This window comes from Hylobates moloch, unplaced genomic scaffold (genome assembly GCF_009828535.3).
Source record: "Hylobates moloch isolate HMO894 unplaced genomic scaffold, HMol_V3 SCAFFOLD_6, whole genome shotgun sequence".
Classification (NCBI taxonomy): domain Eukaryota; kingdom Metazoa; phylum Chordata; class Mammalia; order Primates; family Hylobatidae; genus Hylobates; species Hylobates moloch.
Genome location: NW_026652281.1, coordinates 92,935,701 through 92,950,596, shown reverse-complemented (window position 1 = coordinate 92,950,596; position 14,896 = coordinate 92,935,701). Strand labels below are relative to the sequence as shown.

General features: G+C 54.4%; 1 protein-coding gene across 1 annotated transcript; it reads right to left on the bottom strand.

The window, feature by feature from the left end:
- Positions 1-686: 686 nt before the first annotated feature.
- Positions 687-13,543, bottom strand: CX3CL1 (C-X3-C motif chemokine ligand 1). Its single transcript, XM_032157434.2, has 3 exons — positions 13,390-13,543; positions 6,001-6,121; positions 687-3,700 (listed from the first exon to the last, which is right to left on the bottom strand). Exons 1-3 carry the CDS (start codon positions 13,457-13,459, stop codon positions 2,698-2,700), a joined length of 1,194 nt encoding a protein of 397 aa, XP_032013325.1. The 5' UTR covers positions 13,460-13,543; the 3' UTR covers positions 687-2,697.
- Positions 13,544-14,896: the final 1,353 nt, after the last annotated feature.

Below are 14,896 nucleotides of genomic sequence, written 5' to 3'. Positions count from 1 at the left end.
ACATGTCACAATGTGAAAAGGATGCATCCTAACATTCATGAAATATTGGATACCAGTAGGCTGGACTTGGTCTGTGGCAGCCTTGTGCAGTTTCCAACCTGCACAACTGTACACAGCAGCTCTTATGAAGCCTCCCAGAACACTGAAAAGCTTAGGGGCCACCACGAGGCTCACGCTTGGGGCACATCTATGAACTCCCAGGTCCCTTAAGAAGTAATCCCTCTTTGATCTTCATCTGAGCAGGAAGGCTGCAAAGAGGAAACTACGGGCCAGTTTCCTCCCATGGGGCACCAGTTCACTGAGAGTGGTCCCAGGGCCCCTGGGATGGTGGTTCAGCAGGCATGGGGTAGGGCTTCATGAGGGATTCTGAGTCCTGCCAGACTAGGAGAGGCCTCACACTCACATGTATAAGACCCAGAGAGGTGAGGGCCCTGGCCCAACATCACACAGCCGGGCAGAACAGAGCTGGGCTGAGGGCTCAGCACTCCTCACTCCAATCCCTGGTGCTTCTTCTCTTGCTGACTGTAAAAATGTCTGCTCTTCTGCCCCAGGTGAACTGGAGATAGGGGTCTCTAGGGCTGAAAGGGGTCTTGCCGCCACCCCCCCACCCCTCTGCTCCCGCCCCACTCCTTCCCCTCTGAAGCCCTGGTTGCTGGACTTGTCCCCAGAGAAATCACCCATGTTGATTCACAAGACTTTTAAATTTTATTAGTAAAATACAAAATGGCACAGACATTGGTGATGAGGGTTGGAAAAGTAAAAGGATCAACCTATTCTTTCCAAAGTCTTCCTAGATCATCCTTGCCCATGTCCTGCTTGGAGAAATGAACAAAGTCCATGGAAGGGGGACCAGCTGGCCCCAGCAGCTTCCTCACAAAGGAGGCAGGGCCCTATCACAGGGTGTCCCACCCCTGGAAGGCTCTCCCAGCCTGGAAGAGCCAGAACAAAGTGCATCGGACCCACTCCCACCCTCTCTGAGCTGTTAGAGTGACCCCACCTGAGCCAGGCCTGAGCTTCCTGAATATACTGTGCCACGCCCAGCACGGGAGTGCAGAGGCTGGGTGGGCAGGGCGGCACAGCGTCTTGCTCGCTGTGGAGCAGAGCTGGGTTTCCTTCCCCCAAGCACCCATCTGTGAAGGAGTGTTCCTAGCACCTGGGTAGAACCCAGCCCATAAGAGGCCCCTCAGGTAGAGGGCAAGGGTCGGGGACAATCCAAGGGAGAGGTGAGCTGCCACCAGGGACCCTGAGGGGCCAGGCCAGCTGGTGCAGCCCCATCCAGGCATGCTCGAGCCTTCAGCAGGCAAAAAAGGGAACCCCTGACTTTATGCCTACAACTTCCCCTTTCCCATGTCCCAGCCCCCTTCCCGGGTAGTGTCCCTTTCAGAAACAAACAAGGGACTCATGGAAAACATCATGGAAATCCCTGGTCCTGTCTGCGGTGGGGACAAAGATGAAGGAGAAGGTCTTGGAGGGCAGAGAACAGTGTTTTCAAGGAGTGAGAGAGGTGGGAGGGGAACCCAGCCTCAGGAAAGAATCTGGCGTGTGTGGGGTGGGACCACAAGGGTCTTGTGGCCTGGCTGCCTGCAGGAGACTCTGAAGAAGTGTCAGGAATGTGGCTGCTCCTGGAGCCTTTCCTGGGCTTCTTAGACAGGTGTCTGGAGCCCTCCCTCCTCCCTCTTAGGGGGTGATGGGAGGCAGAGCCCAGGCTGTGTCAGTGGCTAAGCCTGGGCGGGGCCTTCAGGGATGGTCTCTGCTCTGCCCACTTCCATTTGGGGGCCCACAGGGCAGGATCTGTGCTATCAACTCACTCCCTTGCAGGCCCTCTGGGCCTCGGGGTCCAAAGACAAGTTAGTCCATCGGCAGCGACTGTCTAAGGTGCTCTGCTGATAAGGACTGTGAGGCTGCATCCAGGGGCTGGAGAGAAGGGCCTCAGGTCAATGAGTGATGTCAGGGGGACAGGTATTCCTTACCTGCCTCTTTCCTTTCACAGATGGGAGTATGTTGGTGGGTTGATGGTGGAACTAGGATCAGAACCCAGCCTTCAGACTTAGCACAGTGTAGACCAAAGAGGAAAGCCACCAGATACTCTTATCTCCCCTTCCCACAATGCCTAACCAAGGGCAGAGCCTCACTGGAAGCAGTGCCAGGAAAGACCACACTAGCCTCATGCAAGAAAAGACATGTCACCAGTGGGGGCGTGGGCTCTGTACAGAAGACAGGGCTGGGGGAGATAGCACCGCAGGTGGCCGGGGTGACTGGCAACTGCAGCAGGACCAAGAGACACAATGAGGTTGTGGGGAGTGGGCAGAGGGCCTGGCCTGATGCTCATGTGTGAGATGGGAGGACTGTAGTACTCACAGGGCAGTGTGGGTCAGAGGGGGCTGGGCATTTAATAAATAATTGTTCATTGGGGCTGGGATGGTGTCAAAGGGAACCTCTAACCAGCCAGCAGCAGAGGAGAGTTTTGGGGCTGGGGTGAGCTGGGAGGCTACCCCCTCTGTCCCTGGCAGGTGGAGAATGGTCAAGGCTGGCCTCCTGCGGTGTGCTTGGGAGCTTGGAGCTTGTGCACCTGGAGGATCCCACCTCCCTGCTCCAATCATCCCAGCTCAGGCCAGGCCCTTGGGTGGGGATGGGAATTAGGATGAGGGATCCCAGGCAGCTGTCTGAATCAAACAACTAGACACAGGCTGGAGGAGTTCACACGGGCACCAGGACATATGAGTTACTACCACAGCTCCGGGGGATGTAGCGAAGGCCCTCCGCCATCTCTCCCGCCATCTTTCGAGGGCAGCCCTGGAGGCTCTGGTAGGCGAACATGGCCACCCCCAGGCAGAAGAGGAGGCCAAGGAAGGCCAGCAGCCCCACCGCCTGCCTCCGGGTGGCAGCCTGGGCGTCAGGGACAGGAGTGATAAGGACGCCCAGCCTCTGGGGGTCCATGGTGGCATGGATGGGTTCCTCAGCCTTAGGGGTCCAGCTGCCTGAAGCCACTGGCTCCCTGCTGGGGGTCCTTTCTGAGGAGACAGGGACCACAGAGACGTGGGCCATGCTGCCAGGCCCCCAGTCCTGGAAGGCATCCGTGTGCGCTGGCACGGGACCCATCTCCTCCCGCTCCAGAGAGTTCTCTGGCCTGGGGCTCTGTCCCTGACCCCACACACGCTGGCCTTCAGACGGAGCATTCTCCTCTGGGGCTGGGGAGGACGTAGTGGAGGCCTGGGTGGAGGGGTCCTGGGTGGACGGGGCCTCAGAGGTCTTTCCCTCAGCCCAGAGGCCGGGCCCAGGTTGGTGGGGAGCAGAGCTCTGCCACGTGGCGGCAGTGGAGGCGGGAGGCACTCGGAAAAGCTCCGTGCCCACAGGCCCTCCATCCTGAGCCTTTGGTGTCAGGGGGAGCCCGGTCCCTGAGGAACCAGTCACGCCCGTCGGCAGCTCTGGGGAGGTCCCCAGGGCCCTCTGTGCCTCCTGGGAAGAAGGAGTCGGCTCCAGGCTACTGCTTTCGCCTGTGGCTTTGGGCTCCAGGACCACAGACTCGTCCATTCCCCTGGCGGCAGGGGTGGTCCTGGGTTTCACCTCGCCGATCTGCTTCTCGAAGGTGCCGCCATTTCGAGTTAGGGCAGCAGCCTGGCGGTCCAGATGCTGCATCGCGTCCTTGACCCATTGCTCCTTCGGGTCGGCACAGAACAGCCTGTGCTGTCTCGTCTCCAAGCTACAAGGGAGGAAGACAGGGATCCAGTGATGCCCAGATACCAGAAACCCAGGCCAGCGTGGTGTGGGGGCACAGCACCAATGCTCTGCAGGTGAACACACCCGGCTGGAAACCCTGCCCTCCCACTTAGCGGCTGTGAGGCAACTGACCAGCTGGGGCAACCTGCCCTTCTGAGCTCCCAGGTCCTCATCCGAGAAATGGAGATAGGAAAGCCTCCCATCTGTAGGGTGACCAGCCATCCCAGAAAAATTGGGATGGAGGGGGTGCTCAGGATGGGGGACTTTCCATTTTAAAACTGGGGAAGTCCCCAGGCAAACAGGGATGAGCTGATCACCCTACTTCTGTGTTACTGTAAAAAAAGGTAAATTATGTGAAGTACCCGGCTCAGAATAGATCAGTAGTAGCTGAAAATAATCACAATGTCGATAACATTGTTACCATTAAGGCAGGGGGCTCTGGGCTTTGAGTCTTCTGCTGGGGGGGACTTCAGGTGAGCTCTGTATGGGGCCTCCTCACTCTGGAACAGGCCTTATGAGACTTTTTGAGTCTTGTTGCTCCTCTCCTTCGGTTTCACAGCTACAGGCTGTGCTCTGGGCCCCTCTCCTCCCCTCCTGATGTATGTTCATGGGCAGAAGGGGCTAGAGCCAAATATGTGGCAGCCTCACTGGGATCCCAAGTGCCCTCCAAATCTTGAACTTCCTCTGAAGCCCTGTGTGGCTGGTTCACCACCAAGCCACACAGCTCAGAGCTGACAGAGGCCCTGGCTCCATGCCACGGCCTGTGCTTGGCATTTTGCCCATGTTTAAACCTTACATCCATTCCACAAGGTGGCTACCAGGCTCATCCCCATTTTACAGATGAGGAAACCAAGGCTCAGAGAGGTGAAGTAAGGGCACCTGGCTCCAGGATGCCGGGAAGCCAGAGAAGTCCAGGAAGCAAGTATGACCCTGCAGGCCCCCTGGGCACAGTGATCCCCTCCCCCACTTCCTTCTTCCCCTTCATCTAGAAAACAAAAAATACTTGGGGGTGTCTTGGGGAAGTAAGCCTTGACCGATCAGCAAAGAGGTCTGGCAGGAGCACGCGCAGTACCTTGCTCACCTTAGAAACTGCATAATTGAGGAGAGGAAGTGCCAGACTTCCTTTAGCTGAGCCTAGAAAGCAAAGGGCCATTGGCCATTTCCTGCTGCCCGGCCCCTAGGTCTGGCTGAGGCTGCTTTAGGTCCCAAAAGTCAGTCCTGGGGAAAGGCCTCAGGGCTGGCTGGTTAGACAAGACCCAAGAGAGCCCCCAGGAGGAGCAAGTGACCAAGATGGCCAGGGTCCTCAACAGCCAGGGGGACAATGGCTCAATCCCTCCCCCAAGTCTCGAAATGGCCCTGTTTCCTGTCTGTCAAATGGAGATAGTGATCTCTGCAGCTCCTACTGACAGCACCCTGCCAGGCACTTTATTTATTTCTCTTTGTCTTTTTCTCTTTTCTTTTTCTTTCTTTCTTTTTTTTTGAGATGGAGTCTCACAGTGTTGCCCAGGTCAGAGTGCAGTGGTGCCATCTTGGCTCACTGCAACCTCCGCCTCTCCGGTTCAAGCGATTCTCCTGCCTCAACCTCCCGAGTAGCTGGGATTACAGGCGCCCACCACCATGCCCGGCTAGTTTTTGGATTTTTAGTAGAGATGGGGTTTCACCATGTTGGCCAGCCTGGTCTTGAACTCCTGGCCTCAAGTGATCCACCAGCCTCGGCCTTCAAAAGTGCTGGTATTACAGGCATTAGCCACTGCGCCCTTGCCAAGCACTTTAGTTACATCCTGTCCTAGCTACCCATTTTACAGACAAGGAAACCAAGGTGCAAAAAGTAAGCAATGGAAGCAGGGCCACCCGGCCAGTAAGAGGGAAGGCAGGATTTGCATCAGGTCTGTTAGAGTCTGGAAACTGCATTTTAAGTAAGACCGTCATGCTTTACGCCTACCCACACCGCCCCATGAAATACAGTGGGTTCGAGCATGGGTTAACATGTGCTTCAGCCCAAGAGGAATTACCACCCTTCATGACTGCTACAGGCCACAAGCCAGGGTGGCTGCCACCCAGCCACACTGGGCCATTCAGGAAGCCACTCTCCACCTTAGCCATGTGGCACAGAAATTAAGGTCACTTAGGTGGCCTGCAGGCCAGGGGCAAGAGAATCGTGTGCTGAGGCCTTTGCCTAGGAGCCCAGGTCTGGGAGCAGAGGTGTGGACGTACATTCTCAGAGGTCTGGGAATATTCCAAGGGCCCGTACGGGATTTCAGAGGCCTCGAGGGCAGTACCTACACGATTGCACGTTTGCCGCACGATGCCTGGTTCTGTTGATAGTGGATGAGCAAAGCTACAGGTATCTTTGACGTCATCTTGCTGCACGTGATTTTGCATTTCGTCACACCGTGGTGCTGTCCTGAGTCCAAAGAGGTTCCTGGTCAGCAGGGATGTCTGTGGGCATCTGGCTTCCCAACCCCGTGCCAGATTGTCCCAGCCACACCACCCAAGCCAAAGCTGATCCCCTGTACGCCCTGGCCTTCAAGGCCTTTGACTCAGCCTCCCTCCCCCGCCAAACTTCTGTATGCCTCAGTTTCCCCACCTGTAAAATAGGAACAAAAATAGTATCTACCTCATAATCTTATTGTAAGAATAAGAAACGTGAATTCTTATTTATAGAGTTCTTTTTGCCTGGCACATATTAGGAGTTTAATTTTTTTTTTTTTGAGATGGAGTTTTGCTCTTGTTGCCCAGGCTGGAGTGCAATGGCATGATCTCAGCTCACTGCAACCTCCACCTCCTGGGTTCAAGTGATTCTCCTGCCGCAGCTGCCTGAGTAGCTAGGATTACAGGCATGTGCCATGACGCCTGGCTAATTGTGTATTTTTAGTAGAGACGGGGTTTCTCCATGTTGGTCAGGCTGGTCTCAAACTCCCGACCTCAGGTGATCTGCCCTCCTTGGCCTCCCAAAGTGCTGGGATTACAGGCATGAGCCACCATGCCCGGGTTAATTTTTAAAATTAAGTGGTCCATTGTGCAGCAGGGGGGATGAATCTGAGAGTGACAGGGACCTGCTAAGGTCACACAGCCAGCAAGTGATGGAATAGGTTATCCTACCAGGCCGGCTCTAGTTCCCACCGGGCCTGTGGCCTTGCCTATCCCCTCACCTCTGCCTTATTTCTTCCCGCTGTCTTTTTTTTTTTTTTTTTTTTTTTTTTTTAAGAGATAGGGTCTTGTTCTGTTGCCCAGGCTGGAGTGCAGTGGTATAATCCTAGCTCACTGCAACCTCAAAATCCTGCACTCAAGAGATCCTCCTGGCCAAGTGTGGTGGCTCACACCTGTAATCCCAGCACTTTGGGAGGCCGAGGCAGATAGATCACCTGAGGTCAGGAGTTTGAGACTAGCCTGATCAATGTGGTGAAACCTTGTCTCTACTACAAATACAAAAATTAGCCTGTCATGATGGTGTGCACCTTTAGTCCCAGCTACTTGGGAAACTGAGACAGGAGAATTGCTTGAATCCGGGAGGCAGAGGTTGCAGTGAGCCGAGATCGTACCACTGCACTAAAGCCTGGGTGACAGAACAAGACTCCGTCTCAAAAAAAAAAAAAAAAAAAGAGATCTCTTGCCTCAGCCTCCCAAGTAGCTGGGACTACAGGTGCATGCTACCATGCCTGGCTAATTGTTTTAAGAGACAGGGTCTTGCTATGTTGCCCAGGCTGGTCTTGAACCCCTGATCTTAAGCGATTCTCCCACTTCAACCTCCGGAATAGCTGGGATTACAGATGCAAGCCACCATGCCCAGCAATAAACTTTTTAAAAAAAATATAAGTACAACTGCTTTCTAAGGAAGGTGGGGTCTGCTGAATAGATGATCCTTTGTTCTGCTGCTAAGAGCCAGAATGAGCCTGAGAGCAGTTGCTGAAAGGTACTGAGTCATCCTGCCTAGGAGGGAAGAGGCATTTGAAATTCCTGGAGCGAGAAGAGTAAGGAGGAGGGTTGGAGATGGATGGTATGAATAGGGTGGGGGCAGAGGGGGGCGGAAGGGGCAGGCAGTAGCTGAGTGTCACGTGGAACCAGAGAGAAACCCCGGGACAGGACAAAGAAACCCAACTATTTGATATAAACATTTGAAGTTGTTTACATTGCATTTCCACCTTTTCTCTTCCCCTATAATCTCCAGCAATTTTTTTCTGCTTAGTGTGAGCTCAAGGAGGATAAGTATAAAAAACAAGGAAGAGGCCAGGCGCGGTGGCTCACGCCTGTAATCCCAGCACTTTGGGAGGCCGAGGTGGGTGGATCACGAGGTCAGGAGATCGACACCACGGTGAAACCCCGTCTCTACTAAAAATACAGAAAAAAAAAAAAAATTAGCTGGGCGCGGTGGCGGGCGCCTGTAGTCCCAGCTACTCGGGAGGCTGAGGCAGGAGAATGGCGTGAACCCGGGAGGCGGAGCTTGCAGTGAGCCGAGATGGCACCACTGCACTCCAGCCTGGGCGACAGCGGGACTCCGTCTCAAAAACAAACAAACAAACAAACAAAAAAACAAGGAAAAGCTTGAGTTTCAGATCTGGGTCAAGGTTATGTGCAGCAAAAGCAAGACCCCAGAGGGTTTTGCAAACATCTGGAGGCCAGGGCAGTCAAGAGAGCAAGCTGATCTTATCTAGCCCTTCAGAGCCTGGGAAACCCCCAGCGCATCCCTGGGCTCCACCAGAACATGAACTGCTCATGCATAAATACTTTCATATATGTGGCCATGCAAACATACTCCACTTTCCCAAATACAGGCGCATGCACGCATGCGCACACACAGAAACTTTGTAGAGTCTGCTGCTTCCTCTCTCCATCGCTCCCCCTTAGCTTTGGCCCACCCTGCTTTGTGGGAAGGTGGTTTAGGGCTGACAGGTCTGGGTTGAGTCACCAAGGAGCAGCACTAGTAGCTTCAGGGGGTTGGGGGCTGTGTGCAGGAGGGGCTCCCCAGGTCACAGGGCTGTCCTTTCTCTCTGAGTAACCAGGATATAAAAGTCACTGTGTGGGCTGGCCACCCTCCTTCTGCAATGGGACCTCAGACTGACTCACCTGCAGCCTCCCCAGGCCCTATTGAGTGAAGCCAGGTAGCAGTCCCCTAAAATGGCCTGCAGGTGTCTTCTTTGGGAAGCCCCAGAAAATACGGTGCCCCTGAGTGACCAGAGACAGGAGGAGGCAAGGAAGGCTGCCCAATGGATAGGAAAGAAGGTCCATTCTGTGCGCCCCAAATCCAAGATGGGGAAAGCCATTGCCCACCTCCAGGGCTTTAAAGAGCCACAGAGTCATCCTGTCTCCAAAGTCCCCACCCTCTGCCACGGTCCCTGAGTGGTCCTGGCCCGGCTCAGTTCTTGGTTCTGCCAGGAAGATTGTTTAACTAACCTGGGGAGCCTGTCCTTTCTCAAAGCTGTTTTCCTTTCTGTAAATGGAGACAATGCCTCATCCAGCCAGTCATATATTATCTGTCATAGGAGTGTCAGGAAGGCAGGGACCTCATCTGTCTTGGTATCACAGTTTCCCAGCATCAATCACAAGGTGGATACTCAATCAATATTCATTGAATGAAATTAGTCTCAATTTACTTATCTCTCTTTAATGCATCTATCTACCTATCCATCCATCAGTCCACCCACTCTTATCAATCTTCTACCCATTCCTCACCCACCTGCCACCTCCTGCCCATCCCCTATTCATCTCCATTCATCCATCTACCCACTCCCTCTCCCCTGCCTACCACCTGTCAATCTTCCACCCCCTTTTATCTCACCCACTCATCCATCCCTCATCATCCCCTCCCCATCCCTTCTTCCATCCATCCATCCATCCATCCATCCATCCATCCATCCATCCACTTCCTGATTCAGCCAACACTGGCTGGAATTACTTTTGAGTATATACAAAAATCTCAGGCCCTCTTATTCTTAACCTTGAGCTCTTTCTCCCATAGGCACTGGTGCTGAGTTTGGAGAGAGTGCTTCCATCCCAATAAATGCCATCGGATCACTCTGTTTATTCAGTCAACCAACAAATGCTTGTTGCTCTTGCCAGGCCCTGTACTGGGTGCTGTGAGGTACAGTGAGATGAACAAGGAATGCCTCTGGCCTCAGAAGGCTCCCAGCCTGATGGACAGGTAAAACAGGCACACAAAGTATCAGAGCTTTTATTTATTTTTAATTGAGCACCTACTGTGTATCGGACCCTGTGTCCAGCATGTACACATCTGCTCTCTTTAATTCCCAAAATCCCTGCAAAGGGAGTATTATGATCCCCACTTTACAGATGCAGAAGCTGGGAATAAGAGAGGTTAAATGTGCCCAGTGCCACACAGCTGCGTGGTGACAGAGCTAGTTTTCTACCCAGTCCCTAAACACCCCACTGTTCCAGGCTACCCTAGATGCCAGGTAGAAACACTGTGTTCCAGAACATACCACAAACATACTGGGGTTTACATGAGGGAGAGGCCACTTCCAACTTCAAATGATCAGGGGAGGCTTCTTGGAGGAAGTCTCCTTTAGGCTGGACCTCAAGGACTTCTAAGAGTCTTCCAGGGTCTTAGGAGACTCAGGGAATGTCCTGGGTTGCTGGATGAGGTGATAAAGAGAGAGCTTGAGCCATTGCCCAGCTGTGTGTCCTGAGCAAGTCACTCGGACTCTCTGAGCCTCAGTTTCCTTACTTGTAAAATGGACGTGACAATACCTGCTTCACAGTGTGGTTGTGAGAATAAGCATTTTTTAACATCTGGAGCATTTTTCCCTTAGGGCAGGGTTTCTCAACAGTGACACTACTGACATTTTGGACCAGACAATTCTTTGTTTTGGGGGCTGTCTCGTGCACTGTAGGAGGTTTAGCAGCATCTCTGGCCTCTACACACTAGAGGCGAGTAGCTCAACTGAACCAAAAACATTGGGACATTTGTAACAAGTAAAAAATGTCTCTAGAAATTGCCAAATGGCCCATGGGGGAGCAAAATTACTCACTGAAGACCATTGCTTTAGAGATATCCACATGGCTCCCTCCGTCACCCCCCTCCAAACTGTGCAAAGCCACCTACTCAGTGGGCCACCCTAACCCCCTATTTAAAATGTCAACACCTCTCTTCTCCCCTCTCTGTTTTTCTTTTCCTTTTCTTTTCTTTCTTTCTTTTTTTTTTTTTTTTTGAAATGGAGTCTCACTCTGTCACCCAGGCTGGAGTGCACTGGCACGATCTCGGCTCACTCCAACCTCTGCCTCCCAGGTTCAAGCAATTCTCCCGCCTCAGCCTCCCAAGCAGCTGGGACTACAGGCATGCACCACCACACACAGCTAATTTTGTATTTTTAGTAGAGACAGTGTTTCATGATGTTGGCCAGGTTGGTCTTGAACTCCTGACCTCAGGTGATCTGTCCACCTTGGCCTCCCAATGTGCTGGGATTACAGGCATGAGCCCCTGCTCCCAGCCACCCCTCTCTATTGTTTGATCACAGTGCCTTTTCTCCTTCCAACAGACCACACTGTTTACTGATTTACTTTGTGTATTATCTGTCCTCTGCAGTTGAATTACAGCACCCTGAGGGCTGAGGTCCTTGGCTGTTTTATTTATTGATGCCACCCCAGTACCTAGAACCAGGCTTGTCACAGAGTAGGTGTCCAATAACTATTTGTTGAATGAATGGACAAAATGCCTAAGGAAGCGCTTTGTGACATAATACCTTAATCAACAGAAAAATGGAGGAATTTTTATTTAAATTCGACAGGGGCCTGGATCTGACACTCTTGAATTTATCCTCCCATGCCCTCCCCATCCACCCCCACTGCTAATGAGGCGGGTAGGCTATGGGAGCTTAAAACAGATTCATTTTTTTCTCTTTCTTGCCAGGACTTGAGTGGGAGTGAATGCGTCAGCTCTTGGAGTGGGGGGGGCAATGCTCTGCACTGACTCGTAGCTGCAGGTTTGTTATATAAAGCACAGAAGCCTCCTGCTTGACACAGCCCCACAAACCCACATTTGGGGACTGACGCAGCTGCCCCACACTAGTCAGGGCAGCAGCTATGAAACCCCCAGCCTCCTCTTGGGGTCTCTCTGGCTTCCAAACCACCTCCTTGTCCTATAGGGGCTCCCGAGGGCCTCTCAGAGCCATACATGTCAGCGCAGGAGAGGACTTCCATGGTGAGCCTGGTCAAATGCCCAGTTTTACAGGAGGAGAAACTGAGGCTGAGAAAGGTTCCAACAATGCCCAGGATCTTCCAGTAAAGCCAATGACCAAGATGAAGGCAGAAGCCTGGTTCTAAAGCCTCAGGCTGCTAGTCTGAGCACCCAGGGTCCCCTTTCCATCCTAGCCTAGGACCCTTCCCCCTCTCAGCTTAGTAAAAGTAATCCTCCTCCTCCGCCCTCTTCAAAACACCCCCATAGGCATTGGAACCTCATCACCCTCCCCCAATCCACCGGAGAGGTAATAGCTATATTTAAAGATGCAGCAACTGGGACCAGAGGAGGCAAGACCCTGCTCAGGGTCACACAGCAAGACTGTGGCAAAGCAGCCGCCATCTGACTCCCCACTTTCCAGATCTCACTGTCCCCAGACACCTCAGGCTTCAGGGCCCAAGCCCAGAAAGCAGGAAGCCAGCAGGAATTCACCTCCACCACCCTCACGTGCCCACCCACCCACGCACCTGCTCCCTGCCCCAGGGTGAGTTTGCTCCATGGAAATATCTGGATACTGGGGACTACTTCTCATTCTCCCAGACTTGCTGTGTGCCCACAGGCAAAGTCTCACCTTCTCTGAATGTCAGCCTGCCAGATGGTGGGGGCACTCCCTGAGGAGGGGGCTGGCTAGCGGTTCATAGAGATGATGTGGCCCACAGAGGTGGTGAGTGTGCACCTGTGCTCTCTCCTGCATTCAGTCCCATGAGTCTTACCCTCTCCTGCCCTACTTGCTGGCTGTGCATCCTCGGGCCAGTTTCTAAACCTCTCTGGGCCTCCATCTTATCCATATCAGGTAGGATGGTTAATTATGTACCCCTACCAGGTCCTGGGCTTCAGTAAGCAAGTGACTAGAGGCAAAAGCATTTTCTACACTGTGCTTGGAGGAGGAAGACAGCATGATGGGTAGACACAGGCAGAGCAACTGGGGCTATAGACTAGCACAGCAGCGGCAAGCCCCAACCATGAGCTGCAGTGACCTTGACCTTCACTCGTCCTGGGCCCCCTAATCCTGGGGGCTTTGAAAACAGGACAGGAGAAAGTTCCAACTGTGGCTTGGCCCAGGGCCAGGGCTGCGGGTTACATATTAACGCCTGATGGAAAGAGCCAGCCACTGTCAGCCAGGGCCTCCCACCCCGGTGCCCACCAGGAGCCTCTGCAGGCTCCCTCCACCCCCACCCTCCTGGCACACCCACACCTGGCTCCCTTATGCCACCCACACCACCTCTCCATGCTTCCAGGCACAGCCACTTTGCTCGCTGGGCCAGGCAGGGCAGTCCCTGGCAACTGGAAATCTGTCCAGCGCTGCATCTGGGGGAGGGGAGGCGCCCAGCGCCCTCCCGCACATCCCTGGGGAAGGGGCTGCCAACCAGCCTTGAGCTTTACCCAGGCAGGGTCTGGGGCCCCTGATGTCAGGCTTGAGGGATAGACAAGGGGCTGGGGGCTCCCTACCCTGTTCGTGCCCAAGTCCAGGACCCACTTACCGGCCAGCAGGATGGTCAGATGGCAGAGGGTGGCCAAGCGGAGCAGCCACGAGAGAGATATCGGAGCCATGGCTGAGGGTGGGCAAGAGTCCCGGGGGGGGCCAGGCAGGCAGCTAGAGCCAGGCGGCAGAGCTCAGTGCTGTCCCCTCGCCGCCGCCAGAGCTCTGTGGCTTTTTATAATGGGGTTGGCTGCCTCCGCCTCCAGCCCCCGCAGGCAGGAGGGTGGGAGGGGAGAGGAAGGGAGCCAGTGTGCAGCCGCTGGATTCCTCAGGATGTTGCCAAGGAACCAAGCCGGCTTTGTGGCCCTGGGCTTCTCACCATCCTAGGCTCGTCATACTGGGACCTTCCCCGGGAGGCTGGACCAGGCCTGCCTGGGTACAAAGGCCTCCTCTCCTGCCATGAGCTGGGAACACGCCCTAGGATCTGGCCTGGGGCCCTTGCTCCTAAGTGGGCAACACACAAAAGGCCAGCAGGCCACGGAATAGAGAGTGGGGTGCCAAGGGGCTGGCCGGGACTCAGGGCCCCTCCATCCTGGGTCTGACAAACTCTTCTTTGATCCAGGGAATGCCTCGCCCACATCAAGATGGACCCCCAAATTTCCCTTCTTAGAATCCCAAGCTCCTGGGGGACCTTGTTGATCTATGCATCTCCAGAGCCCAGCAGGGAGCCTGAAGTCAGCAGGGGCTCAGTGCAGGGTCTGCTGAAAGAAGGATTAAGTCCAACTTCATATGGATAGATGGGGAAACTGAGACCCGGAGCCACCCCAGGTTATCCACAGCATCAGAGTGGAGAACCCCCCTCCCACCACCATGATGAGCAGAATGTGGACAGCTCAGGACCCAGGAGAGAGCCCTGGCCTCCCTGCCTCCACCTCCCGGCCTCCTGCTCCCTGCTTTGCACCCACTCCCACCTCTGCTGTGGCCCCTGTTAGCCCAAAGAACAAGGTGGCTGCCAACCCATCCCTGATAACTCTGTGGCTCTTGGCTCCTCAACTCTGCAGCCATGCGCTGGATAAGCCTTGCCTCTCGTGGGGCCTGAGTTCTCTATCTGCCCAAGGAGAGCATTGGGCTAGTGCACTGCGGAGGGGGCTTCCCAGCACCGGCCCTCCCAGGTCATTCTCCATGAGAGGTGGCGACAGGACCACACGGGGCCAGCCAACACGCTCTCACCGAAGGGTGCAGAGGCTTACCAGCCTTGGGAGCACATTAAAACACAGTCTGCTTTCATGGCAGCTTTCCCTAAAGGCAGTGGCAACAATCCCTGAGACTCCAGAAGAGTCTGCAGCTCCGCCTTGGTCTAGGACTGAGCTGTACTGGTGTCTCCGGGCTGCCAATCTGAGGGAAACCAGTTGTGGAGCCAGCATCCCACGCTATGAGCCAGTTGGGCTGGGCAGAGGGGCCACAGATCCCAAGGCCAGGGACCTCTCTCTCCCCCCCCCCCCCCCCCACCCAATGGGCTGCCTGGGGCATGGGGTTAGGGTTTAGCAGGCTAGATACTTCTTGAAGTA